Source organism: Notothenia rossii (assembly GCF_949606895.1).
Source record: "Notothenia rossii genome assembly, chromosome: 3".
Taxonomy (NCBI): Eukaryota; Metazoa; Chordata; class Actinopteri; order Perciformes; family Nototheniidae; genus Notothenia; species Notothenia rossii.
The window spans coordinates 90,959,541-90,987,189 of NC_136901.1; the positions used below are offsets into that span (position 1 = coordinate 90,959,541).

Here is a 27,649-nt window from a genome sequence, read left to right on the forward strand (position 1 = left end):
TGATTTTGATAACATTTGGTCTGATCGTACAGCACTATGCACTGTATTAAAAAACACAGCTGCTGTGGGAACATGTATTTGCGTCTGCTGGTCAGCGTTATTTTCATCTTTGAGGTTTATCTCATTCCCAGACATAGACATAGTTTTGCATACGGTCGGTCCGATGGAAACTCATTTCCCTGCTTCTTCATTGGATGTAAAGTCTCCACGACTTTACATAAAGAAACACAGAGCTGCTGTTTGCCGATGCTTCACTTCATGCACTGCTCTCTGATCAGCGTCCATTATCAGTCATTACACACAAAACAGTGGAGGAGGATGTGTTTAGGTCATTGATGCAGGAAAGAGTCCTACAAACCAGGCATGACTCAGCATTTGAGCACTTCCTGTTCCCTGGAAGTGAGTGGTTTCTGGTGTTTTTCGTTAGAAGCCTGAAATAATTTCTGTGGTTAACACAAGCTAAAGAGATGTTTGTTCTACGCCATAAAATACATCAGTAAATACATCAGTAAATACTCCACTGGTGATTTTAAAAATGTTGGTTGCTAACAAGTTTCTAAATGATGCGACTAAACGTCATCACAGCCAACATTAGTCGCCTTTAGCTAAGCGGTGGTGACGTTAAGTCATGTGACCGTGCTGTAGTTCCTTTATAGCACAGCATTAGCCACCGTTAGCTTAGCGGTGGTGACGTGACGTCATGTGACCGTGTTGTAGTTCCTTTATAGCCCAACATTAGCCACCGTTAGCTTAGCGGTGGTGACGTGACGTCATGTGACCGTGTTGTTGTTCCTTTATAGCACAACATTAGCCACCGTTAGCTTAGCGGTAGTGACGTGACGTCATGTGACCGTGTTGTAGTTCCTTTATAGCACAACATTAGCCACCGTTAGCTTAGCGGTGGTGACGTTAAGTCATGTGACCGTGCTGTAGTTCCTTTATAGCACAACATTAGCCACCGTTAGCTTAGCGGTGGTGACGTGACGTCATGTGACCGTGTTATAGTTCCTTTATAGCCCAACATTAGCCAACTTTAGCTTAGCGGTGTTGACGTAAAGTCATGTGAGCGTGCTGTAGTTCCGTTATAGCCCAACATTAGCCACCTTTAGCTTAGCGGTGGTGACGTGAAGTCATGTGACCGTGCTGTAGTTCCGTTATAGCCCAACATTAGCCACCTTTAGCTTAGCGGTGGTGACGTGAAGTCATGTGACCGTGCTGTAGTTCCTTTATGAAACCCCCAAAAGCTTCATAGGGCCTTTTTACATACATGAGAATAGCACATGAAACCGAGCTCCACGTGAATTCATGCTTCCGCTCTCTTCTGCACGGCTGCAGATACAGATCTCTGATCAGCAGTAAGAGTAAGAGCTTCATGCCCTGAATGAACTGAACAACATGTACTGTGTTGTGTGTACTTGTGACTGCTCCTTGTGGCTGTGTTTTTGAGATTTATGTTATTTAATTGTTCTTCGAGGCTGTGGAAGTACATTTCCCCCAACAGAGGACAATAAATTATCTATATGTATCCCTCCCTTTCCCACATTCCTCACTTTTCCCCTTAAATACCTCCAGGAGGTCTGCAGGGTGTCACAGTGTGTCACACATTGGCCTCCGGAGCATTTCCACTTCACCACATGGATAATTACACTGTGGGTGTGATGGTGCTGTAGTATCATGAGGTTAATGTCACAATACTTTATTTATCCCGGGGGAAATTGGGTTTTGTGATAGTTGCTCCATCCTTGAAAATATATATTTTTTAAAGTGTGCAATAAAATAAATAAAATATATTAATATTAACATAACATTGAATAAATTAAAATAAGAGATACAATTAAAACATAAAGAAAACATTAAATAACATTTTTTTTTAAAAACTTAAATAAAAAGTTCTAACTAAAATATGTATATAAACATACAAGGTTGAATTAATTGTGCAATAAAAGTTAAAATAGAATACACATATTTATAAAAACATTAAACGTTTAATGAAAATGTCCAATAAAAGATCAAATATAATACATTTATTTATATAAACATAGGAAGTCAAAGTAAAATTGTTCCATAATGTGAAACACTACATGTATTACTTAATTTAACACGATTGAAGTTAAAAGTACAAAATAAAATAAAAAGGTGAAAGTGTTTTATCGCAGCGTTGCCCTCAATAACACATGTCTTTAGTTTCAGGACAAACAACAGCAGATGTTCTGCTCATGTGAGCATGTGAGCATGTTATATGGAAACACACACACACACACGCACGCACGCACGCACGCACGCACGCGCGCGCACGCACACACACACACACCTGCCCAGACAATCACTGCCTGCAGCGTCGTGCTCACAACCTCCACTCTGAGAGAGAAGGTAGATGCAGAGAGGGAGTGCTGTTCTGACTGCTGGGCAGTTTTATTCCTGTACACACACACACACACACACACACACACACACACACACACACACACACACACACACACACACACACACACACACACACACACACACACACACACACACACACACACACACACACACACACACACACACACACACACACACACACACACACACACTTTCCCTCTCTACCTCCCTTTGTCCCGGCTCCTCTCTCTCTCTCCCTCCATCTTTTTTTTTCCTCATTCATCCTCCACTCGAATCCAACACAGTTGTGTCGAATTATCGCTGGCAGCCGCTCCTCACGTGGGCCCAGTGTGTGTGTGTGTGTGTGTGTGTGTGTGTGTGTGTGTGTGTGTGTGTGTGTGTGTGTGTGTGTGTGAGAGAGAGACTGTGCATGTGTAAGTGTGTGTTGGTTGGTTTAGGAGTGTGTGTGCATGCATACTTGATAAGGACAGACTGTTATAAGCATGCACAATGTAGCCTCACACACTCTTATCTCCCACAGAGGGAGGTAATGAGGATCACACACACACACACACACACACACACACACACACACACACACACACACACACACACACACACACACACACACACACACACACACACACACACACACACACACACACACACACACACACACACACACACACACACACACACACACACACACACTGTGAGTTATCTCCCTCTCCGTGTCTCGGCTGACAAACAGCCAGCGAGGCTTCGTGCGTTTCTCCTCTCGCTGGTTTTTAATCATCTCTGAACAATGTAGCCCAGTGAACGCCTACTCCTCCTCTTCCTCTTCCTCCTCCTCCTCTTCCTCTTCCTCCTCTTCCTCTTCCTCCTCCTACTTCTCTTCCTCTTGGCCTTTTTTAAATCCCTCTCAACTTTCAACTCACTATCTTCCTCCATCCTCCTCCTCTTCCTCTTCCTCCTTCTAGCTCTTCCTGCCTCTGACTTCCTGTCTTCCTCTTTCACCCTAACCTGGATCTCCTTCTGCTCCACATCCACCTCCTTTTCTCCTCCTCTGGTCCTTCTTGTTTTTAAACTTCCTACCTCAAGTTTCCTTCATCTTCATCCTCCCACACCTCCTCTTCCTTGAACAATAGCTCCAGCCTCTGAACAATCTTTGTATAAAAGTAACTTGTAATCAAACGTTGGTTTCCTGTCACTACCCGATCTGCAGCTCTGCCCTATCTGCAGTGCGCATGTGCGAGATGGTCCGCCATATTGGACAACTTCATACGGCAACCCAAGTAGGACACTTGACACAGTGGCGTTTGGCAAAGCTCAAAAAGAAAACTCGAGAGAGATGAGTTATTCTTATTACAACGTGACTTCACTATTATTGAACAACTCGTTTTATTTGGGGTTAAGTACATTGTCAGTATAAGTGAGAAATGGATTCAACTTCTGTTAGACAGCTATATGCCATACGTTCACAGTAAATATGTATTCAGTATGATAGCTGTCTAACAGATGTTAAATCCATTTTTAATAATATTGTAATACCAATAACTCATCTCTCTCCAGTTTTCTTTTTGAGCTTTGCCAAAAGCCACTGTGTCAAGTGTCCTACTTGGGTTGCCGTACGGAGTTCTCCAATATGGCGGACCCTCTCACACATGCGCACTGCCTATAGGGCAGAGCTGCAGATCGGGTAGTGACACAAAACAAAACAGTAACACTCTTTAGTTTCCTGGGTGTTTATTTGTGTCACTGTCAGATTCTCCGATGCCTCGCTGCTTCCTCCTGTCGGCCATCTTGAACAAACCGTGTGTCTCCTCTTGAATTCCTCCGCTCTGCAGCTCACGTTTTCACTCAGAGATGCTAATGGAGGTCAGTTTCTATGGATTCAAGGAGAAATGGTTCATCACGACTCCTTGTTTTGCATAAAAGTGCATTCAGCTTTGCAGAACTGTGAATATTCCTCAGTGGAGAGACTTTATTTAAAGTGCAGAATGAACAGTTTGATGTTGAAGGAGATCCTTGAATTCTTAATGACTGACCTTCATTACAATGTATTCAGTAAACGCACGCATGTCCATTATGTCCTGTTTGAAACACAGACTCTTAATAACAGTAAACTGATGAGGATAAATAATAGAAACTAAACAATGCATAGATGTTTTGCTTAAACGTCGTTGGTGTAAAACCTCTTCAAAATAAAATGGAAATCGGAAATCTGCATAACTCCTCGCCAAATTAACTGCCGGGCTATTTTTGGGGGATGATTAGATCCTTGCATTTACTTTTGTACAAGTTTTAAGGATGTCATTTCTACACTGCAAGACTACGATGGGTGGATGAGGACAGATGAGGAGGGAACGTTTGTGGGACCCAATAAATACCAGAATGAAGCATACCAGTAAAGAGTGGTGCAGGAATGAGTCCTAAAACCCGGAAATGAGTCAGCATTCTCACTTCAAAGTCATGTGACCTAGCTGTAGTTCCTTTATAGCCTAACGTTAGCATTTTACGTCTGGTGATTGCATTGACGCTTCAAAAATTACAAAGTTGTTGAAATATTTGGGGATTCTCCTTCTGAACAAAATGTGTATGTATCGTAAACATTTGTTGGCCACAAAGCTTCCAATATACCGAAATCCGATGGAAAAAATCCCATTATTTTGTATCGAGGGAGCCTCTGCGATGCTAACTTCCTGTCTGGCCAACAAAATATTTCATCCCTGCATCACTCTATGGTGGTACGCTACTTAAAAAGTGAAAATAACTCACATATATAACTGTTATTCGTATAATGCTGTGTTCACTGGGGCAACAGCAAACGCAACTGGTCACAGAACCTCCATCACAGAGCCAAAATGGCGGCCGTTAACTGTAAGAAGTGTCAACTTTGTGAGCACTGAGGGCACCATCCGGTACCTTTGCAGTCAGAATAGCACATGTAAGCACAAAAGTAATAGAAAAGAGACCCAGAATGGCTGATTTTCTAAGATTCATGGTTGAGTTGAGGCAAAAAATAGGGCAGCGAGGGACACCGGTGCGTACGTTCAGGCAGATGGTGGCCATTTTTGTCCTCAGCATGACTCCGATCTGGAACAAGAGGCTGAGGTGGAGGTTGTTCTGGATGCCGGTTGGTCTTTATATTCCTCCCCTCTGATCTGCTCCACTTTCCCATGGTGCAACCTGCTGAGACGGCACTTCTATTTCCAGCAAACAAACACATGCACGAGTACAAAAAGGGCAGAAAAGCAGGGATTTTACAGAGTGTGTGTGTGTGTGTGTGTGTGTGTGTGTGTGTGTGTGTGTGTGTGTGTGTGTGTGTGTGTGTAAGGTGACAGGGATGGAGATGTGATCCGCTTCATTTCCCTCTTCATGTATATATAGATGTGATTTATTTCCTAATGCTCACGCAGCAGAATAAGCAGGAAACAGTTATTAATAACACAAACTGCCTCTCGGAATGCACAAATATGTAACGGAGAGGCCGCTGCAGGTATAAGGACAATCTGAATATCTGGCAAATGGAAATGTTTGTTATAGAGTGTGTTCCTGGCAGTATAAAACCACCATGTGTGTGAAAAAAATTTTTTTCCTTACAACGGCAAACAACATGTTCCAAAGCGAACAGAACAACGTGGATGTTTTTAATTTGACTTCCATCCAGCCACCAGTAGCCATGGATAAAACATGTGTTTCAACACATTTCAAATGAGAGTTTGAGACTAAACACTGAGAAATAATCAGTCATGTGAAATATAATCCTTAATTTCAAGACAAAATGACACGAGGGTTACATTCAACAGAGTGAAATGACCTGGAAGTACCTGAGCGTCAGCCATGATACAAGTTTTTCAAGTTCTCCTGAACGGAAAGGAGCTAAAATGCTTATTTAGCATCTGATACACTGCCACCCTTTACGAAAGGAAAGGAGATAGGAGATGAAGCCGTCCCACAATTCCTTGCAGCCGCAACATTTAACATAACATAACATTTAACATAAAACAACATTTAACATAACACAACATTTGGACGTTCATGGCACGGGGAAGGAAGAAGGCAAGCACATTTGTGAAGTGGCCAAATTGTGGTATTACACTTCTCTTCTCATCTGGTCTGTGTCGTAATTTTGGCCCATAAAGATTATTTCTCATTGACTTACAGTGGGAAGGAGACGTCTTTTTAGCCAGTCTGAACACTTTCATCGCCCTTATTTGAACAATTAGGGTCTGAAAGGGACTTATGCTTCATGGGATGACCTGGGTACTTTCTGAATCTACAGTCTCCCGAGTGTGGGCTTCTGAGCGAATGAACGGTGCCCAGTTCTCTTGATACATCCATGCTTCACGTAAACAAGTTATCGGTACAGAATAAGTGCAGATCATGTATGTTACGGTGCTGATTCAGCATTTTATAACTTATGTCAAAGTCTTTATATGTTTTAATCTAATTACTGCAATATGATCGAATAAAGTTATACAGTGTTATTGAGTTGAGTTGTGTTTCCTAAACTTTATTTATTTTACTCATTTACCGACGTCTCTTTCCCAATACAAGTCGATGTTTTCGTCTGTGTTGGTTTCCCAGTTTCCATGACGGTTATAAAGTCTGTTGATAAGAGGGTTGCTGGTTTGAATCCCTGCACAATAAATACTTTTTGTGAAGCGACAGCAAATCGTTCAGGCGCTGCAAAGGGAAAAAAAAGCTGCTTAGCAAAAGTGTGAGATGAGGGCATTAAAAAGAAGAGCTGAACCCTGGTGTGTTTCTGTGATGAGCTGCTGGTTTTACTGGTTTCTGGGTCCTGACAGCGCCCGGTTGCTATGGTGACGAGTATCTGCCGAGCCAGGGATGCTCTTTATCAGCCCGGGCCGGTGTGTGTGTGTGTTTACGTGTGTGTCAGTGTCAGTGTGTGTATGAGTGTGATTGAAATGTTTGACCGTGCATTGTGTTCCTTTGAATGGGGCAGCTTTTGTTTGAAAGCACTCAATGTATTTGTACTGTGTGTGTGTGTGTGTGTGTGTGTGTGTGTGTGTGTGTGTGTGTGTGTGTGTGTGTGTGTGTGTGTGTGTGTGTGTGTGTGTGTGTGTGTGTGTGTGTGTGTGTGTGTGTGTGTGTGTGTGTGTGTGTGTGTGTGTGTGTGTGTGTGTGTGTGTGTGTGTGTGTGTGTGTGTGTGGTTGTGTTTGTGAGTGGCGTTCGTCCTCCCCTGCAGCGCTATAGGGAGGCTAATTGTTTTCTAATTACATAACCATCAACCACACACATCCGACAGCCACCTTGCACCCCCCCCCCCCACACACACACACACACACACACACACACACACACACACACACACACACACACACACACACACACACACACACACACACACACACACACACACACACACACTAAATGGAGCAGTGAGGTGTGTGTTCATCCTTACGCTTCTATGAAAACAATGTGCTTTAGGACAGAATGTGCGTGGGCTTCAGGATAAAATAACTGCACTTTGTATTAGGATTTAGAACGAAGCAATTTCCTCCAACACATTTTAGGTGAAAGGCTAAGGGGCGGGACATATCTAAGCTGTTGACCAATCACAACAGAGCCGGCCAGCTAACCAATCAGAGCAGACTGGGCTCTGGTTTCAGACAGAGGGTGAAAAAAGGTGGCAGTATGAGAACAATAAAGAGCTTTTTGAACATTAAAGCATGGAGACATGTCCCAGTAGAGACACTACATGCAAATACAAGCCCTAAATGTTTTCTTGTTCTGTCAGTCAAAATCCTTAAACATATTTGCATTAATAATGCTTGGATTTCCATATTTGAGATGCAAAAAAAAACATCTATATCAAACACGATAGATATATTTTTTATTAAGTATATCATTGTACTTCTCAATTAATCTGATTTTGTCATTTCAAACACATTTGATGGCCTTTTCTTCCCTTTAATGTGTCTGTGAGAAACATTTTGAAACACATACATTGTTCTTATAAAAGTACCAATTAATTTTTGCTCTTAAGATTTGGTTGTGACGGCCTCTTGGGTGTTGGGCATGGATTGATTGATGTCCTCTGTTTTTTTTTAAATATGAAAACGATAGAAGATGATATAATCAGATGATGTAAAATGAAATAAGATGACATGAAAGCAGCGATGAGATGAAATGAGATCTGTGTTGATGAAATGAAAGTTGATTCTTGTGGTTTTCTACTGAGAGATTGAAAGTGATGAAAGTTTCGGAAAGTGTTTGTTCAAGTCACTGTGTCTAAATGACTTCTTTGAGAGTTATTTTTAGAACGTGGCTTCTAGTCTATTTCTTTAATCATTTAAAATGTTTCATCTGCATCACATCACACCGAGACTGACTTCTAATAAAACCATCTCATGTTAAATTTAACTTAAAGTGTCATTTAATTGGTGCAGGGTATTATTGTCTGCTGACCCGGAAGTTAGCATCTTCCTGGTTCCCTTAACAAAAAATAATGAGTCATTTCTGAGTTATAGGACTCATTCCTGTTGACAGGCTTCTAACTAACAACACATTCAAAAACTATTGACGTTGAGGAAAGCAAACCAGAAGCGCTTACATGCTGACTCATTTCTGAGTAATAGGACTTATTCCTACTACTGTAGTCAGGCTTCTAACCAAAAACACTTTCACACATCATTGTCATCTAGACAAGGTAACAGGAAGTGCCAACATGATGACTCATTTCAAACTTTAACACTCTTTCCTGGACCAGTATTATGAGCCTTAAAGATGTTATTTTGTATATATTGATTGTTGTGCTTTTACCTTAATGTGTGCACATGTATAAATGTGTTGGTTGATTGTGTATATACAGGATATACATATCTTTATATATATTTGTATTTTTGAATTTGGGATTGTGGGAAACGGTATATCGATCTCTCTGTCTGTACACACAAACTGAAAGATTGACAATAAAGTTGACTTTGACTTTTGACTTTGACTTATTTCACTAATCCCGCCTCCTTTTTCCCTCTCTTCCAGTCACAGCCTCCCCACCGCCGAGTGACTTTCTCCACGGCCAATCAGGCGCAGGACCTGCAGGACCTGCAGGACCCGTCCCAGCACAGCTACTACGACAGCGGCCTGGAGGAGTCGGAGACGCCCAGCTCCAAGTCCTCCTCGGGGACCCGGGTCGGCCCCCTGGCGCTGCCCGAGGACCACTACGAGAGAACCACGCCCGACGGCAGCATCGGAGAGATGGAGCACCCGGAGAACGGTAAGACCAGGTGGGAGTTCCCCCTCCCTTTACTTCCTCTTTTCACCTTCTCCATACATCAATCAAAAACCAAGAAAAGAAACACTGGCTGGCTTCCACACACACACACACACACACCACACCACACACACGTCAAAATGCAACGGCTCAGCAGGAATATTAACAATGTATTTTTAATCAGACTCCCACATTTTCCTGTGTATGCCTTCGTTAAAGAGGTGTGTGACCTCTCAGCAGCACAACACAATCAATATGCAACATAATCAACTCCCACGGCTTGACGAATTAACATCCCCAATTATGTAAATCATACAGAGTCCAACCTTCCATCAGCTCCACTTATAGATCCTCAGAGGGACCTCTGTGTTCACTAGTTAGCATTTTGTCAGCCCGTCATCATGTTAGCATGTTGATTATTTTATCTTTGCCTGATTATCAATCACAGGAAGGCAGCCTTTAAATCATAATGCTAACAGGTTTATGGCTGAGATGCTAATGATGCGACATCACCATAAAGATCAACCTGGCTGTCTGAACAAAACACACAAGAGTGTTAATAGCTTTGAATGTCTTGTTAGCATATTGCTACCATGACTTAGCATTTTGACTGCCTCATTGATTAAAAAACACTCAAACTGACCGTGAACAATTCACTAACATTACTCTACGTTGCCAAAAGGTGTAAATGATGCTACATCACTTCACAACACATGAACATATTTTTGCTTTACTTTTGAGTTTGCAGCTAGTTTTATCACGCAGCAAATTAGCTGCAATCAAATGTATAAATGTTATTAGCTTGTTTTATGCAAAATGTTAGCCATTGAAATACTGAAATCTGGCAAATACAACTGTTTTGTTTTCCTAGTAGCAACTTTGATGTAGACTTTAACCGTAAAAGCTTTGGTGTAGTCCTTGGCGGGAAAAGCGTGTTAGCCCGAATGTAGGTTTTATGCTAGCGTATTCTCAAAATGGCGTCAGCATGTTAACTTTTCCATATCTGGTTGTAGTAATCTTGAACTGAGTAGGGGAACAACTTGTAATATAGGTTATTATTAATACTTAGCTTTGTTAGTTGTAGCCAAGATGTTTTAAGTGTGTGGGTTTCTCTTGTTGTGTTTGAAGCAAGTTTGTTAAGGATCTCTAACTGGAGTCAAGTCTTTAATGTATCATATTAATGCTAGCTCAGTGAATATCACATCATAATAATAATAGATTAATTTTGTTAGCGCTTTTACAGGTGCTCAAAGACGCTTTACAGATAGCCTATAGTGAAAAGAAAAGAACAAAAAGTTAAAGTCAAATAATACAAAAACAATCACACATTAAAAGCCAGATTGAAGAGGTGAGTTTTTGTGAGTTTTTTGAAGGTGGTGAGGTCGGTGCAGTCTCTGATGAGTTGTGGGAGTGAGTTCCAGAGGGAGGGGGCAGCGACGGAGAAGGCTCTGTCCCCCCAGGTCCTTTGATTGGTGCGGGTGGGGACGGGTATCAACAACTAACAGACTAGAAGTTATACACATGTTTAGCTTTTCTCTAATCACCACCAGTCGAGCAGTGTAGCCTACAGAGTATACATGTTTGCTTCTTTTTGACTCAATGCTAGCACTTTAATATTTCTATCTGTTGTAAAGTAGAAACACCCAAACCAAATGGTACGTTGCACATTTCATTTTGCTAACAGATGTTAACAGACAGCAGTGTCTCCCACATAATTTGATTTTATTTGTGGGGGCACCACACCCCCCGGCAAGAAACGCCAAAGGCCCCTTAACCTATTTCGGTGGCCCACGCATCCACCCCCCCCCCTCAAATAAGAAAATACATGCAAGGTCATGGCTACTGTAGACAACATTCTTGTTGCTCTGTGTTGCGTTGTTAAAGTGAGACATACCGGAGTTGAGGATCTGTGGGGTTTATTCTCCCAAAAGTATATTTAGAATTTAGCAGACGCCTTATTCCAAAATGAGTTACAATTACCAATTAGAGACATATTCTCCCTGGAGTACCTGAGGGGTAAGTGCCTTACTCAAGAGCACACTAGTGGTGGTGTTCCTGGCGGGATTCGAACTCATAACCTTCCGATCATCAGCCCACCTCAGACCTCTTAGACCACCAAAACATTTATTTCTAATGAGATCCATTTGTGGCGGTTGATATTTACCACAAATAAATCAATGTATGGGAAACACTGGACAGGTTGGACTTACAGTATGTTAGCTTTGGCCTGATAGCTGATTTGTGAAATGCTACTTTGCTCTCCGAACCCTCTGGTTAGTATTGTTGCTTTACTTTAGACATATTCTAATATATTTGGACATGAAATAGCAAGAACTAAATATATTCTTATCTTGTCTTTATAATAGATGAGTGATAAGTTAACTGTCTTTATTTACTTGCCGTTGTAAACTCCTTTTTATGTCCAAAAAATACATAAACTAACACATACTGTAAGCCTTAATTAGTTTTAAATAGTAATTATACTGCTAAACAAACACGAACAATGAAAACGAAGACTCATTAGATTCCTCACATTTAGTCAGGAAATCACTTCCTCACATTCTTACCTTTGTTTAAAAATGTATTTAGTGACATTTTAGGATCTCCTCTTTTTTTGAAGACTTATCACAGATACTTCACACACTGCCACATATTGTAGAAATGAGATGATGATTTACAGTAGCTGTTGCTTTTACTGCTTTACTTTTGAAGCTCAGTTACCCTCTGGCATAACTAAAGTGCTTCATTTACCTGCTCTCTGGAGCCAAATGATTCATTAGACACGCATCGGGAAAACACTCGGCTGTCTTTTCTTACTTTTCTTACTCCATTGTTCTGCTTTGACTGTGAACGCCTCGTTGGCACTTATGCCAATTAGGCTTATGGAAGAGACTTTTTTTTTTAAAGGGGGAGAGGAGAGATTCATAGTAAATGTCATCCATGTCTTCTTTTGTGAGGACACACTCTCTCACACTCACCCCACAGGTCTGACGTATGCCATCTGTAAACACAATTATTCACAGCTGCTCGCACACCCACAGGCTACTACAGTACCACCCTGTGTGTGTGTGTGTGTGTGTGTGTGTGTGTGTGTGTGTGTGTGTGTGTGTGTGTGTGTGTGTGTGTGTGTGTGTGTGTGTGTGTGTGTGTGTGTGTGTGTGTGTGTGTGTGTGTGTGTGTGTGTGTGTGTGTGTGTGTGTGTGTGTGTGTGTGTGTGTGTGTGTGTGTGTGTGTGTGTGTGTGTGAGAGATAGCGATAGAGAGCAAAAGAGTGTGTAAGTGGCTGTATCTTCTTGTACACAGTAGAATGAGGTCAGGGTTATGTCTGAGTGAGTGCGTGCGTGCGTGTGTGTGTGTGTGAGAGAGAGTGTGTCTGGCGATGTTGTCAAATCTTCCACTTTGATGGTCAGACACGTTTTTGGCTGCAGGTAGTTTTCTAAGGAAGTGTGTGTGTGTGTTTGTGTGTGTGTGCGCGCGCACGCACGTGTGTGTGTGCAAGTGTAAATATGTGTATGTGTGGTGTGTGCGTGTGTGTGTGTGTGTGTGTTTGTGCACGTGTAAATGTGTGTGTGTGTGTGTGTGTGTGTGTGTGTGTGTGTGTGTGTGTGTGTGTGTGTGTGTGTGTGTGTGTGTGTGTGTGTGTGTGTGTGTGTGTGTGTGTGTGTGTGTGTGTGTGTGTGTGTGTGTGTGTGTGTGCACGTGTAAATATGTGTGTGTGTGTGTGTTTGGCACCAGCAGAGAGAGGTCAACAGATTACAGCTCTTCTTCTGAGGATTAACACACCGCTACAGATACACTTTACTCTCCTTTAAAGCTTTGTTGCTAAGATAAGTCAAGCGCTGTTTCCCAGTTTATGCTAATAATGTAATTTAAAAAATGATTACAGCAATAATAATAATAATAAGCTGCGAGTTGATTCTCACTCACTGTTGTTACGTCCAACCAAACCCAATCCAAACGTTTGCTTGATTTAAGCCTGAATGTGATCATAAGAAGTTAGTATTAAGTAACTATTGCACTGCACACTCTCCTAATTTAAAACACAGTTAGCTTATCACATGCAGCTGGACATGATTACATTGAAATGGTTAATCAAGCGATGCTTTCAGCAATAATTAGGCAAACAGCAGAATGTGTTTTTTAATGTGTGTTTTTCTGCAGCAGTGACTCAGCTCTGTTTCCACATCTAGCTTAATTTGTCTCTTTAGCTTCCTGTTTAGCGTTTCCTGGTGATTTCCTCCGCTGCACTCGGCATCGATCACGCAGTTTGACTGATTGTTGATCTCGCAGATCTCAAGTGCTTCAGACGGATTGATGAAAAGCTGCAGGAAGTAACGGAGTCAAAGACACACCCTCTGTTTTGCTCCTCTTAGACAAGTCCGTCGGTTTAATCACAGTTTATTGTGTTTGATTATTTTGTATTTAGAACAGGGAAGAGATGCACAGTGTGATTAAATGACAATACCAGATCATGTGAAACATCTTCAATAAAATACAATCAATAATAAACATGGTGCAGTTAAGGCAGAGTGGTAATACAAATACTCTATTATTGTATACAATTGAATGAAACAAATAAAAGGAATAATACAAATTAAAAATAATGAAAATACACACATGACACGTTCAATATATTTCTTTTTTTTCTATTAAATAATAATAATACTGTACAAAAAATCATTATATTGTTGTATGAGATTGAATAAATACTACTAATAATTATTATTATTTAATAAATACAGAATAATTATTTCGTTTTTTTTACCTGCGGACCATATTCATCCAGAATCCCCCCAAATATTTTTCAAAACCTTTGATTTTAAGTCAAAATGTATGCAATAGCATCCTCTACGGAAGGGGTTTTCAAAGTGTGCGTAGGTGAGCCTCCCCTCAGAGAACATAAGAACAGCCGCGCCCCCCCTCCCAATTATCATTGCTATTATTATTATTATTGTTGTTGTTGCTATAATGCAGGGGTATTCAATTGCATTTCAAAGAGGTCCAGTAAGAGAACATGTAATTAAATGCTCTGTTTTCGCTGTCTACCTTCCGCCATTTGAAATTACTCCGACTGCTTCTCTCCTCTTGTCTCGTCTCTCTGTGTGTGTGTGTTTGAATCTATCGCGCTGACTGCACCGATTTGATTGGCTGAGTAGCGTCACCTCCTTAAAACATTAAACAATAACTTTTTTAAACCTTTTTATTTTTATGTTTTAAACATATTGTATAAAACTCCCCCACTACTTGGACTATTCCTTGCACCCCTCTAGAATAAGCCCGAATGGTCTCAACCATATTGCATCAGTAACGTGCACTTGTTATTATAACAAGATCGCAAGGACGCTGGTAGCGATCGGAAAATTGAGTGTTGTTCAGTTTGTGTGTTGTGGAACATGCGTGTCCGTGCATGAAAATATACCACACACCCAATTACAATTGCATGTTCAATTCACTACCCTGGAAGTTAATACAGTTGTTAAAGTTGGAACAGCCTGTGGACAGCCGTTCTTCCTTGCATGTCAGTCGCCGACACCTTCTTACAGAGGACAGGCACATCTAGCTGCAGCACGACCCGTATATTTCCGCACGCCGTGTTCTCAAGACATTTTTAAAAAAATATTTTCAACATGGTGGATAAATCCTTATATGCTCCCGGCAACACACTGAACGTTAACTTTGCCTCCTTATTACACTCACCCCTACTTTAGTGGGAACAATGAGTCTGCGTCTTTGATGCACAGAGGAATAAACGCAGATCATCCTCTGGCTGCAGCCTTGACCGGTACTTGCTTTTGATCAAAGTCAATGTGGAAAACCTGCACTCACACAGGTAGGTGGAGGTGAAGGGAATGAGCACTCACACAGGTAGGTGGAGGTGAAGGGAATGAGCACTCACACAGGTAGGTGGAGGTGAAGGGAATGAGCACTCACACAGGTAGGTGGAGGGGAAGGGAATCAGCACTTTTACAGCCTTTTTGGCGAGGTGGGGGAACTCGGTCTCCACAGACAGCCACAAGTGGGCAAGTGTCACTTTACTCGTCTTTTTCTCGTTCTTTTGTGTCTCACGCTGCGCCTCCCCTGAAGCTCTCTGGCGCCCCCCAGGGGAGGCGCGCCTCACACTTTGAAAACCGCTGCTCTACGGCATACCATCTAACCTCCTCAATAAACTCCAACATGTCCAGAACTCTGCTGCCCGCCTCCTCACCCACACCCGCTCCCGAGACCACATCACTCCCGTCCTCCAGAACCTCCACTGGTCCCCGTCCGTAGGCCTGTCACGATAATTAATTGTGTTGGACGATAAATTTTTCTGGAAATTATTGCGATAAACGATAATATTGTTGGCACCGTTTTAAGACCATTTTAGACATAATGATAATATATAATAATATTTCAAGTACATCCTTTCAAACATAACTTTATATTGAACATTCAACATTGCAAATGAAATGTGAAATAATATTAAAATATATAAATTATATATAATAAATAAAACCAATTAATTAAATTATAATAAATTAATTAAATCACACACAACCAAAACAATAAATTAAATAGAGTCAGGCTGGAAAACAGAGCTCTCTCTCTCATATATATATATATATATATAAATAAATATGAGCACACATTATCTCACAAGCAAAAAAAACCTCCTTAAAACAAGTCAAGTGTACAGTCCACTGTCAAACACCCAGATGCCTCAACAGGCCATATCCAAATCTGTTTTTCTAAGTTTTCGAGCAAGGAACACCAACATGTTTGCATTGTCGGGCGGGGGCTCTCCATCTCCAGCTGCCGTGTTTGCTCCCAGCTGGGAAAACGGAATGGGGTGGTTGTGTTTTAGGTGGTTTAAAATGCGTGGTATTGCCTGCTTTTGTCGCTACCTTTTTTTTAAACCAATGCGACACACCGCCCGGCTCATTCAAGTCCGTAGGTTCGCCTCGTTGATTTGGTTTGAATCCAAAATACTGCCACACCAGAGAATCGAGATGTGTAGTTAGGTTTTGTAACCAATTCCATTTCACTTTAAATTCCCCGCGAGTAAGTCACACGTTGTCTCCCGCTTGTCGCTATATTATTAATTTGGCTGCTACGCTGCTGCACGTGAACGCGGAGTGTCCTGACCTGGTTGTGTGTCAGCCCCGCCCCGCCCCTCACAGCGCGCCTGGCAGCCACAGCGCTCCAGGCTAAAATGCTGGTCACATCTTTATGTAAACGGCAATTTATCGAGCTCAGAAAAGTTATCGAGTCCATTTTTATTTATCGTACGATAAGTCAATTTATCGATTATCGCGACAGGCCTACCCGTCCGTCAAATAATCCACTTCAAATCCTGCTCATAACGCACAAAGCCCTCAACAACCAGGCCCCCCCCTGCCTCACAGACCTGCTGCACCACCACACCACTCCCCCCTCCCTCAAAGACCTGCTGCACCACAATAACCCCCTCCTACCTCACAGAACTGCTGCACCACCACAACCCTTCCCCCTACCTCACAGACCTGCTGCACCACCACACCCCCCCCCACTACCTCACAGACCTGCTGCACCACCACACCCCCCCAGTGCCTCACAGACCTGCTGCACCACCACACCCCCCCACTACCTCACAGACCTGCTGCACCACCACACCCCCCCCTGCCTCACAGACCTGCTGCACCACCACACCCCCCCCCCCCTGCCTCACAGACCTGCTGCACCACCCACCACACCCCCCCCTACCTCACAGACCTGCTGCACCACCACAACCCCCCCCCCCCCCCCCCTGCCTCACAGACCTGCTGCACCACCCACCACACCCCTTCCCGCTGCCTCCGCTCAACAGAAGCCAACCTCCTATCCATCCCCACCGGCATCAATCACCGGACCTGGGGGGACGGAGCCTTCTCCGTCGCTGCCCCCTCCCTCTGGAACTCACGCCCCCGACCCATCAGAGACTGCACCGACCTCACCACCTTCAAAAAACTCACCTCTTCAATCTGGCTTTTAATGTGTGATTGTTTTTGTATTATTTGACTTTAACTTTAAATGTATTTTTTCTTTTTTTCTTTTCACTATATCTGTAAAGCGTCTTCGAGCACCTGTAAAAGCGCTAACAAAATAAATCCATTATTATTATTATTATTAAAATGTAGTGATTTCAGCCACTTTGGTGAATACGTGTTTAACATATGGACCATAGAAAATCATCTGGTTTACCTCTCTCTCATTACAAAGTCTCCATAGCGATGATTGTTAAATGTGTTTCTTAGCAGCAGTTATCCCAGTGTATTGACCCTCAGCTGCGATACGTCTGCGTTTATTCAGATTTAAAATCAATTGCACGCAAAAACTCAACTCATCTTTTCTGAAAAGCAATATCCTGTTGTCACGTACACCGCTTCCAAGCATACAGCCTTTTTATTACTTCCGTATTTTAAAAGATAAACCATCAGAATAATTCTCACAGAAGATTATAAAGAGCGCTTCAGTTATAAAGTGGATCCTCGACGGCAGCACCATGTGACTCTGAGTTGTTGCTATTTGTGGAGATGGATGCACTTTACCAACACGTGGACACAATATGTTTGTTACTGAAGTGCAGCTGTGTGTGTGCTCTTAATGCATCTTACCCAACCTGCTTTCATAGGTGGATTATCCACATACTGTATAGTACTATAGTGTAATCTGGACGTAATCCAGGTATAATCTGGATGACATGTGACATACTGTTGTTCCCTTTTTTTTCACTAAACGAGATGCAGGAAATGTGCACCCTGGTCACGTTGTTCCGAAACAGCCTCTGCAATCTGTCTTGTTCTTATGAAAAGAGCAATTCTGTATCGTGCTGCCATCGTCCTCGTGTGCTTCTGAGATAAAGAAGAGCGGGTTGAGTTAATGCCACAGTGGACAAAGGTCAAAGACACTGCATTCCAAAAGTACAGATGTGTTTCTAGTAGTGTAAACAAAAACTGTAAAAAATAATAAAAACGTCATAATTTATCATTTTATATAATAAGTAATTCATCATTTTAAATGCAATTGTATTTGTTGTTTTAAATCTAATTTAATTTACTTTTTAATTTATTGACTCTAAACGTCTAATTGCCTAACGTCTATAACGCCTTATATTTTCTTTTACAAAATAATATTACTCTACCAAAACATACTATAATAATAATAATTTAACAATAACAAAGAATAAATACAGTTGTAAAATAGTAATGGCCACCTTGTAATGGTTTATGGGAATATACAATATCTTAAATAAGAAATTTACTTTTTTTTAAAAACTTCAAATACAGATATCTCCTTGATTGAGAACAACATAATATGAATAATATTCAACAAAATAAATGCTATGTTATTGTATAAAATTGAATGTTAACTTCATAAAATCCCATGAAAAGACACCCTAGATACACCGTCCTGTCGCCCCTCACCAGAGCACCAACTGTGGATTAATCCAACGTGGAAACCTTTCAGTAGCATAGGCTAAAACTACAGGGAACAGCTGTGATCGAAGATTACTGAGCGTTTCCTAATATAAAACTTTGCTGTATTTTCCCCTGCAGTCTGTCAAACACCAGTCTATTTGAGTGTATATGCTGGAGGGAGTCATTTTAACATCTCCAGCTAAAAAAGTGCTTAAATCTGCACTTACAACTGCATTATTATGAGAATGTATTGTCAGTTTGAGAATAATGCCAGTGGACACGATGTTCCCTGTGATGGATTATCTCTCTGAGAGAAGCTCCTCTGCAGGCTGTTTTACAGAAAGAGTGGTGGCCATGTCGTGTTTTACAAAGAACTTCTATTTGCAAATTGCAGATATTGAGTATGTGAGGCCCAAGTACAGAGAGGTGAAGGAATAAGTCCCTGACATGACTCAGCCTTTTTCCACTTCATGTTCCCTTGTCTGGAAGTCAATGTTTTTCTGAATGTGTTTTTGTTTTTTTGTCTGAAATAAGGTCTGTGGTTAACACGAGCTGAAGAGATGTATTCTACATCATCAAACACATCAGTAAATACACTGCTGAATTTAAAAACAGAGGTTGCTAACAAGTGTCTAAATGAGACGACTAAACGTCATAACGCCCAACATTAGCCGCCTTTAGCTTAGCGGTGGTGACGTGAAGTCATGTGACCGTGCTGTAGTTCCTTTATAGCCCAACATTAGCCACCTTTAGCTTAGCGGTGGTGACGTGAAGTCATGTGACCGTGCTGTAGTTCTCATTCATAACACTCCGTTCGATGTCTCACTATGGGATGCGCCTCAACGCATATGCACCAGAAGCATCAATCTCATTACGCCAATCCTGATTGGCTGGTGATCTTGACGCCAACGTCAGGGAATCCACCAACCCTATAAGTAGCTTGCGCCACGACGCAGGCGTCATTCAAACACCTCTTCTCGCTTCGGAGCACATCTCGAGAAAGATCAGTAGCTAGCTAGCTTAACGGTCCACAGACTGATATACGAAGCTAACCTTCGGTCGACGGGCGCTCGCCAGCTACTTTTGCTTCGCACGGGAATTTACTGTATTAACACTCCAGTTAATATCAGAATCTACCCTGCCGTTTTTTTCCAACGGATAACGGTAAGGTTTTTGGATTTTTTCCCGCAAACGGTAACACGCCTGTTGCTCGTTTGTCCTTTCTACGCCGCACCAAGGCTAGCTAAGATGGACTCTTCCCTCCCTCACACCAGAGGAGACGGAGTGTCGGAGGCTCGGCTCTGCGGCTGCGGGCTAAAAATATCGAGTACTGACTCACACCAGGTCTGCTCGTCTTGCCTCGGGCTGCAACATGCCCAGGAGGCTATCGACACCCCCGGCGCGTGCGGGCATTGTTCCCGTTTTACCGCCAAAAGCCGCCGCCGGCGTCTAGCGCGCCAAGCTAGCATGCCGGTCCGAGACCTCCCCATGCCTGTAGACTCGCCGGCCGGCGAGCAGGGCATGGTGGCGACCGCCACGGGTGCCGGGTCCCGCGCTGTGTCAAGCTGGGACTCGGTGGCGGCGACAGCCGCGGGAAGGGGGCCCCGTGCTGTGTCAAGCTGGGGCTCCCAACTGGACCTCACCATGGCCTCACCCGCGGAGGATGTCCTGGAGCTGGACTATGAGGAGGAGGAAGAAGAATACGCCTCGGAGTTTCTTCTTTCCGACTCAGACGAAGGCGAAGATGACATCTTCGTCTCGTCTGCCCAGGCTGCCAAGCCTGAGGCCATGTCTACCTCCCCGGGCGGGGACGAGCCACCGCTCCCCCGCCTCAGCATGGACCTGCAGGCCGTGTGTCAACGCGCTGCATCTAAGCTGGACATCCCCTGGCCTGAAGCGGCCAGAGAGCCCTCCAGGTCTAGATACGAGGGAAAGAACTTGCCCCAAGCCGCAAGGCTGACCAGGCAACTTCTCCCCGTATTTCCGGAGCTGCTGGATGAGGTGTCGGTCTCCTGGAGAGACCGCCCCTTCAGCAGCAAGGCCCCAATCCAGGGAGCCTCCTCTCTGGACTGTGAGGGCATGGAGAAGCTCGGGTTACTCCGCATGCCTCCTATGGAGCCGCTTGTGGCAGCCCACCTCCAACCGCGGGTGTCGGCGGCCCCGAGCAGGAACCCCACACTGCCGACAAAGGCGGACCGGTTCCAGTCCGCAATGACTGAACGGGCCTACAAAGCGGCTGCTTTGTCCGCCAGGGCGCTAAATGTCTCCTCCATGCTAACCGCGTACCAAGCGGAGCTGTGCGCGGACATGACGGTGAAGCCTGAACCGGCCGTGTGGGAGGAGATCATGGCGATCACGGATATTTGCCTCCGCGTGCAGCGCTGTGCAGTACAGGCCACAGGAAAATCGCTGGGGATGATGGTGGTGCAGGAGAGAGCCAGATGGCTAAACCTGACAAACCTCCCCGACCGGGAAAAGGAGGACGTGTTGGACATGCCAATCGTCCCTGAGGGCATATTCGGCTCAGCTCTTGCCTCCATGCAACAGCGGTGTGAGGCCAAGAAGAAGGAGGATGAAGCTCTCCAGCTTTGCCTCCCTCGGAAAGCCCAGCCGCCGCCCCCAACGGTCCTGCGACGGAACTTCCCCCAGGCTACCCCGCACTCGGCCCTGTTCAAGGTCCCGAGATGGCAGAAGCCACAGCCCGCCCCCGGTCTCCCACCGAGACGCGAGGCGCGGACGAATTGGCCGAGAAAGTCCCCGGTCCCGGCAGCAGCCACACAGGCACCGCCGACCCAGACTTTCAGTCACCAGGCGAGGAAGAAGAAGAGGGCAGCCTGACAGCCTTCCCTCCCCCCCTCGGGGAAAGGGCTGGAGGTTTCCTGTTCTCTTTCAGCCCTGGATCGTGTTCCACACGTATCCAGCACCCATGTGTTTCCGGGGGACAACCACGCTCCCGCCTTCCCGCCGCCTCGGGTGATGACTGCACGTCATCCTCCAGTTCGCGCCATGAGGGAAGCAGACTTCACAGCACTGGCAGCAGTTCCTGCCAGTCGTTCAAGTCACACAAACACACACAAGGGTCTAAAAATAAAATGTTTGCCACTGTTGCTTCCAGGCTTAAAGCCAAGGGCACAGTCGAAAATATTAAAAAGACAAATAATAATGTCAATAAACAGTCAGGCGACTGCTCCGCTTCTGAGAGTGGCTATGAACGCCTCTCTCGGAATGCGGACGGTGGCCGGGCCTGTGAACGCACCATCACCGCGCGCATGCGCAGTGTCAACCGAGGTTGTCACCCTAGAGCGCCACCGTGTTCAGACACTAGAGGGCGCCATAACACAACCAATGCGGTCACAGGGTGCAGACAACAGAGATATGGTGACATCCCCGCTCGCTCTGAGGAGCGAAAGGTGGAAAATGCTCACATGCTCTGCTTGGGTTTTCAAAACGATATCACGGGGCTACAGACTCCAATTCGCTGTCACCCCCCCTCGCTTCTCGGGCATTGTGCAATCACATGCCCGGGGAGCGTCGGCTCACATTCTAGAGCAGGAGATTCTCTCGCTACTAGAAAAGAAAGCCATATCCATCGTACCCTCCAAACGGAGTCAGAGCGGCTTCTATTCCAAATATTTCCTCGTTCCCAAACGGGGAGGGAATGGAATTCGCCCCATCCTAGATTTAAGGGCTCTGAACGGGTATCTCAGAAAATACAAATTCCGGATGCTCACTCACACATCCCTACTGCGTCTCGTGCGTCAGGACGATTGGTTCACATCAATCGACCTGAAAGACGCGTATTTTCACATCCCAGTATATTATCCACACAGGAAATATCTGAGGTTCGCTTTTCAGGGTGTCTGTTACGAGTACAGAGTGCTTCCCTTCGGTCTGTCTCTCAGCCCACGGGTGTTTGTGCGATGTACGGAGGCAGCGATAGCCCCGTTAAGACAACAGGGGATTCGCCTGGCAACCTATTTAGACGACTGGCTCCTTCTGGCACAGTCGGAGCAGGAGGCTATTATGCAGACGAATATCCTCATGAAACACCTGCTCGACCTGGGTTTTGTAATAAACACAGAAAAGAGCATGTTGTCCCCAGCCCAGTCGGTGCTCTTCCTGGGCTTACGCCTGAGCTCGGTGCCCTTCACAGCCCGCCTGTCAGCGGAGAGAGTGAGAGCCTTCAGGGCTTGCCTCGCTCGTTTCCAGCCACGCAAATATGTTCTCTTCAGATCGTGTCTGCGGTTACTGGGGCTCATGGCGTCAGCCATCCTAGTAGTACGTCTGGGCCGCTTACACATGAGGGAATTTCAGCGCTGGGTAGCTGCCCTCAGACTAAACCCCACGCGTCATGGCGCGCGGAGAGTGATGGTCACTGTGCACTGCGTAACGGCGCTACGCCACTGGCTGCACCCGACTTTCCTGGTGCGAGGCGTGCCTATGGGTGCTGTCTTATCGCGGAAGGTGGTCACCACGGACGCATGTCTGACGGGCTGGGGGGGCATATACGAAGGTCGACCTGTGAGGGGTCTCTGGAGCAGAGACCTCCAACGGTCACACATAAATTATCTGGAGCTCTTAGCGGTGTTTCTCACCCTAAGACGCTTTCTGCCTTCTCTCAGGGGACATCATGTCCTCGTGAGGACAGACAACACGACCACGATATCGTATATAAACCGCCAAGGGGGTTTGCGTTCTCTACAGTTACACAGGCTGGCACGCAAACTGATCTTATGGAGCTGCGGACGTCTCCTCTCTCTGAGAGCGACACACGTACCGGGAGTGATGAACCTCGGGGCAGATCTGCTGTCCAGAGGTGCACCACTGTACGCAGACTGGACTCTACATCCAACGATTGTGAGTCAGCTGTGGGTGCGTTACGGCCGGGCCGCGGTAGATCTGTTCGCATCAAAAGAAAATGCTCAATGTCAGCTGTTCTTTTCAATGCGCGATCTAAATGCACCGTTAGGCGTGGACGCGCTCGCGCACGTTTGGCCCCCGGTCCTTCTATACGCGTTCCCACCCCTGGCTCTAATTCCTCCAACTCTGGCCAGAGTGAGAGAACAACGCCACACACTGATCCTGATAGCTCCACACTGGCCTGCAATGTACTGGCTGGCGGAGATATATCAGCTGCTGTGCGGACAGCCATGGCAGCTCCCGCTACACAGGGACATTCTATCTCAGGCGGGGGGAATGATTTTTCACCCTCACCCGGAGCACCTGGCGCTATGGGCCTGGCCCGTGAGTGGTATAACCTGAGTACAGTGGGGCTCCCTCAGAAAGTGATAAACACTATTCAGAGTGCAAGGGCTTCCTCCACCAGGTCTCTCTATGACTGTAAGTGGAGGGTGTTTGAGGAGTGGTGTCTTCAAAAGAAACACATCTCTTTTCAATGCCCTGTCGGTGTGATTCTATCATTTCTACAGGATCTGATTGATAAACACAGAGCTTTCTCCACGATCAAAGTGTACCTGGCTGCTATTGCCGCATGCCATGTGGGCTTTGGGGGAAAGACGGCTAGTCAACATCCCTTGGTCTGCCGTTTTATGAAAGGGGCTCGCCGGCTCCTCCCCGTTTCCAGGTCATTGGTGCCCTTGTGGGACTTGACGGTGGTTTTAGATGGGCTCGCTCGAGCTCCATTTGAACCCCTGGAAGACGCTGACATGAAGCACTTGTCACTGAAGACAGTGTTGTTACTGGCTCTGGCATCTGCCAAACGAGTCAGTGATATTCACGCGCTCTCTGTGCATCCTTCGTGTACTCAGTTTGCCCCGGGGCAAACGAGAGTATTGCTGAAGCCCAACCCGGCCTTTGTGCCTAAGGTGGTTGGCTCATGCACTCCCATTGACCTTGAGGCATTTCCTTCACCGCTAGGTTCCTCTGGGGAACAGCGGCCGAATTTGCTTTGCCCGGTTCGTGCTTTGCGCACTTATATGGACAGGTCGAAAGAGTTTCGGTGCAATGACCAACTCTTTGTATCTTGGGCTAACCCTCATAAGGGCAAGCCCGTTACCAGGCAACGGCTCTCCCACTGGATTGTGGAGACGATTGCTCTGGCTTATACGAGTCAGGGTTTGCAGGCACCAACGGGCCTGCGCGCTCATTCTACTCGTGGATTGGCTACATCCTGGGCTTTGTTCAAGGGTGTTTCCATTCAAGACATTTGTGCAGCAGCGAGCTGGTCCTCGCCGCTCACTTTTGTCCGCTTTTACAGGCTAGATGTTTCTGCTCCAAGTGTGGCCCGCGCAGTGCTGGGCCCCGTATTGGGACAGGGTTCTACCTGTTAAGTTCTGTTTTTGTGTTGGTGATTTTCGAGATAAGCATGTCTGGCAATGCGGGAGTCTCAATATCCCATAGTGAGACATCGAACGGAGTGTTATGAATGAGAACTATAGGTTACTTACGTAACCCCAGTTCTCAGAGTAACATGAAGTGAGATGTCTCACCTGACGGCCCTTCTTGCTGAGGCGAAGCGAGAAGAGGTGCTTATTTTGAATGACGCCTGCGTCGTGGCGCAAGCTACTTATAGGGTTGGTGGATTCCCTGACGTTGGCGTCAAGATCACCAGCCAATCAGGATTGGCGTAATGAGATTGATGCTTCTGGTGCATATGCGTTGAGGCGCATCCCATAGTGAGACATCTCACTTCATGTTACTCTGAGAACTGGGGTTACGTAAGTAACCTATAGTTCCTTTATTGCCCAACATTAGCCACCTTTAGCTTAGCGGTGGTGACGTGAAGTCATGTGACCGTGCTGTAGTTCCTTTATAGCCCAACATTAGCCACCTTTAGCTTACCTGTGGTAACGTGAAGTCATGTGACCGTGCTGTAGTTCCTTTATTGCCCAACATTAGCCACCTTTAGCTTAGCGGTGGTGACTTGAAGTCATGTGACCGTGCTGCAGTTCCTTTATAGCCAAACATTAGCCTCCTTTAGCTTACCTGTGGTAACGTGAAGTCATGTGACCGTGCTGTAGTTCCTTTATAGCCCAACATTAGCCACCTTTAGCTTACCTGTGGTAACGTGAAGTCATGTGACCGTGCTGTAGTTCCTTTATTGCCCAACATTAGCCTCCTTTAGCTTAGCGGTGGTGACGTAAAGTCATGTGACCGTGCTGTAGTTCCTTCATAGCCCAACATTAGTCTCCTTTAGCTTAGCGGTGGTGAAGTGAAGTCATGTGACCGTGCTGTAGTTCCTTTATAGCCCAACATTAGCCACCTTTAGCTTAGCGGTGGTGACGTAAAGTCATGTGACCGTGCTGTAGTTCCTTCATAGCCCAACATTAGTCTCCTTTAGCTTAGCGGTGGTGAAGTGAAGTCATGTGACCGAGCTGTAGTTCCTTCATAGCCCAACATTAGTCTCCTTTAGCTTAGCGGTGGTGAAATGAAGTCATGTGACCGTGCTGTAGTTCCTTTATAGCCCAACATTAGTCTCCTTTAGCTTAGCGGTGGTGAAGTGAAGTCATGTGACCGAGCTGTAGTTCCTTCATAGCCCAACATTAGTCTCCTTTAGCTTAGCGGTGGTGAAGTGAAGTCATGTGACCGTGCTGTAGTTCCTTTATAGCCCAACATTAGCCTCCTTTAGCTTAGCGGTGGGTACGGGAAGTCATGTGACTGTGCTGTAGTTCCTTTATGAAACCCCAAAAAGCTTCATAGAGCTGTTAGGTTTAGCTTTTTGTTTCCTGTAATTGCATTTATGCCAAAAGTGCTGTTGATATGTGCAGATTATCTAGCAGAACAACATGTGAAAGTATCATAAACATTTTTTTGCCAATAATCTGTAAATAATAAGAAAAATACAGAAAAACACAATTTTTAAACTTCAGAAAGGAGGAATTTGGTCTACACAAACCACCTCACACACATCTAAAGCAACAACAACATGTTCTCTGTGGTTTGTTGTGCAGAGCTGAACGCAGAGAGTGAAGCTCGATGTGGGGAGATGTCTATCTTCTTTTCATCCTGCTCTCGCTCCTGTAAATGGACACATAATGGACGTTAATTCCATCAGGCCGTCCTCACTTTGCTAATGCACCCACTTCCTGTCTGATGATGGACTGATGCAAAGAGGAGTGAAACCAAAACCCAGAGTGAAGAGCAGAACATCAGAAGGAGGGGAGGAGGATGTCATTTTGTGGGATTTGATTGCATGTGTGTGTGTGTGTGTGTGTGTGTGTGTGTGTGTGTGTGTGTGTGTATGTGTGTGTGTGTTTGTGTTTGTTTGTGGTTGAAAAGAGGGAAGAAGAAGTAGAGAGAAAGATAAAAAAATAGGCGAGATGATGCAGAAAGAGAGATATATTCTGCCTGACACTGATGGTTGCACGATAACGAGCAGATTTATGAAGTGTGTGTGTGTGTGTGCGAGAGTGTGTGTGTTGCACTCAACTCCCTAGATGAAACCCCATGCAAACATACTGTATTTTGGTACACACACACACACACACACACACACACACACACACACACACACACACACACACACACACACACACACACACACACACACACACACACACACACACACACACACACACACACACACACACACACACACACACACACACACACACACACACTCTCAACCTCTTTATCTGCTGATTGCATCAGTCTGAGAGCTGTTGTAATT

The 27,649-nt window shown here is 45.0% G+C and overlaps 1 protein-coding gene across 1 annotated transcript in view; it reads left to right on the forward strand.

The window, feature by feature from the left end:
- LOC307031193 (protocadherin-1-like) overlaps positions 1 to 27,649 on the forward strand; it is a 238,401-nt gene that overhangs the window by 107,780 nt on the left and 102,972 nt on the right. The window contains 1 exon segment of the mRNA XM_079668078.1: positions 9,374 to 9,608. Coding sequence (XP_079524204.1) covers positions 9,374 to 9,608 — 235 coding nt within the window.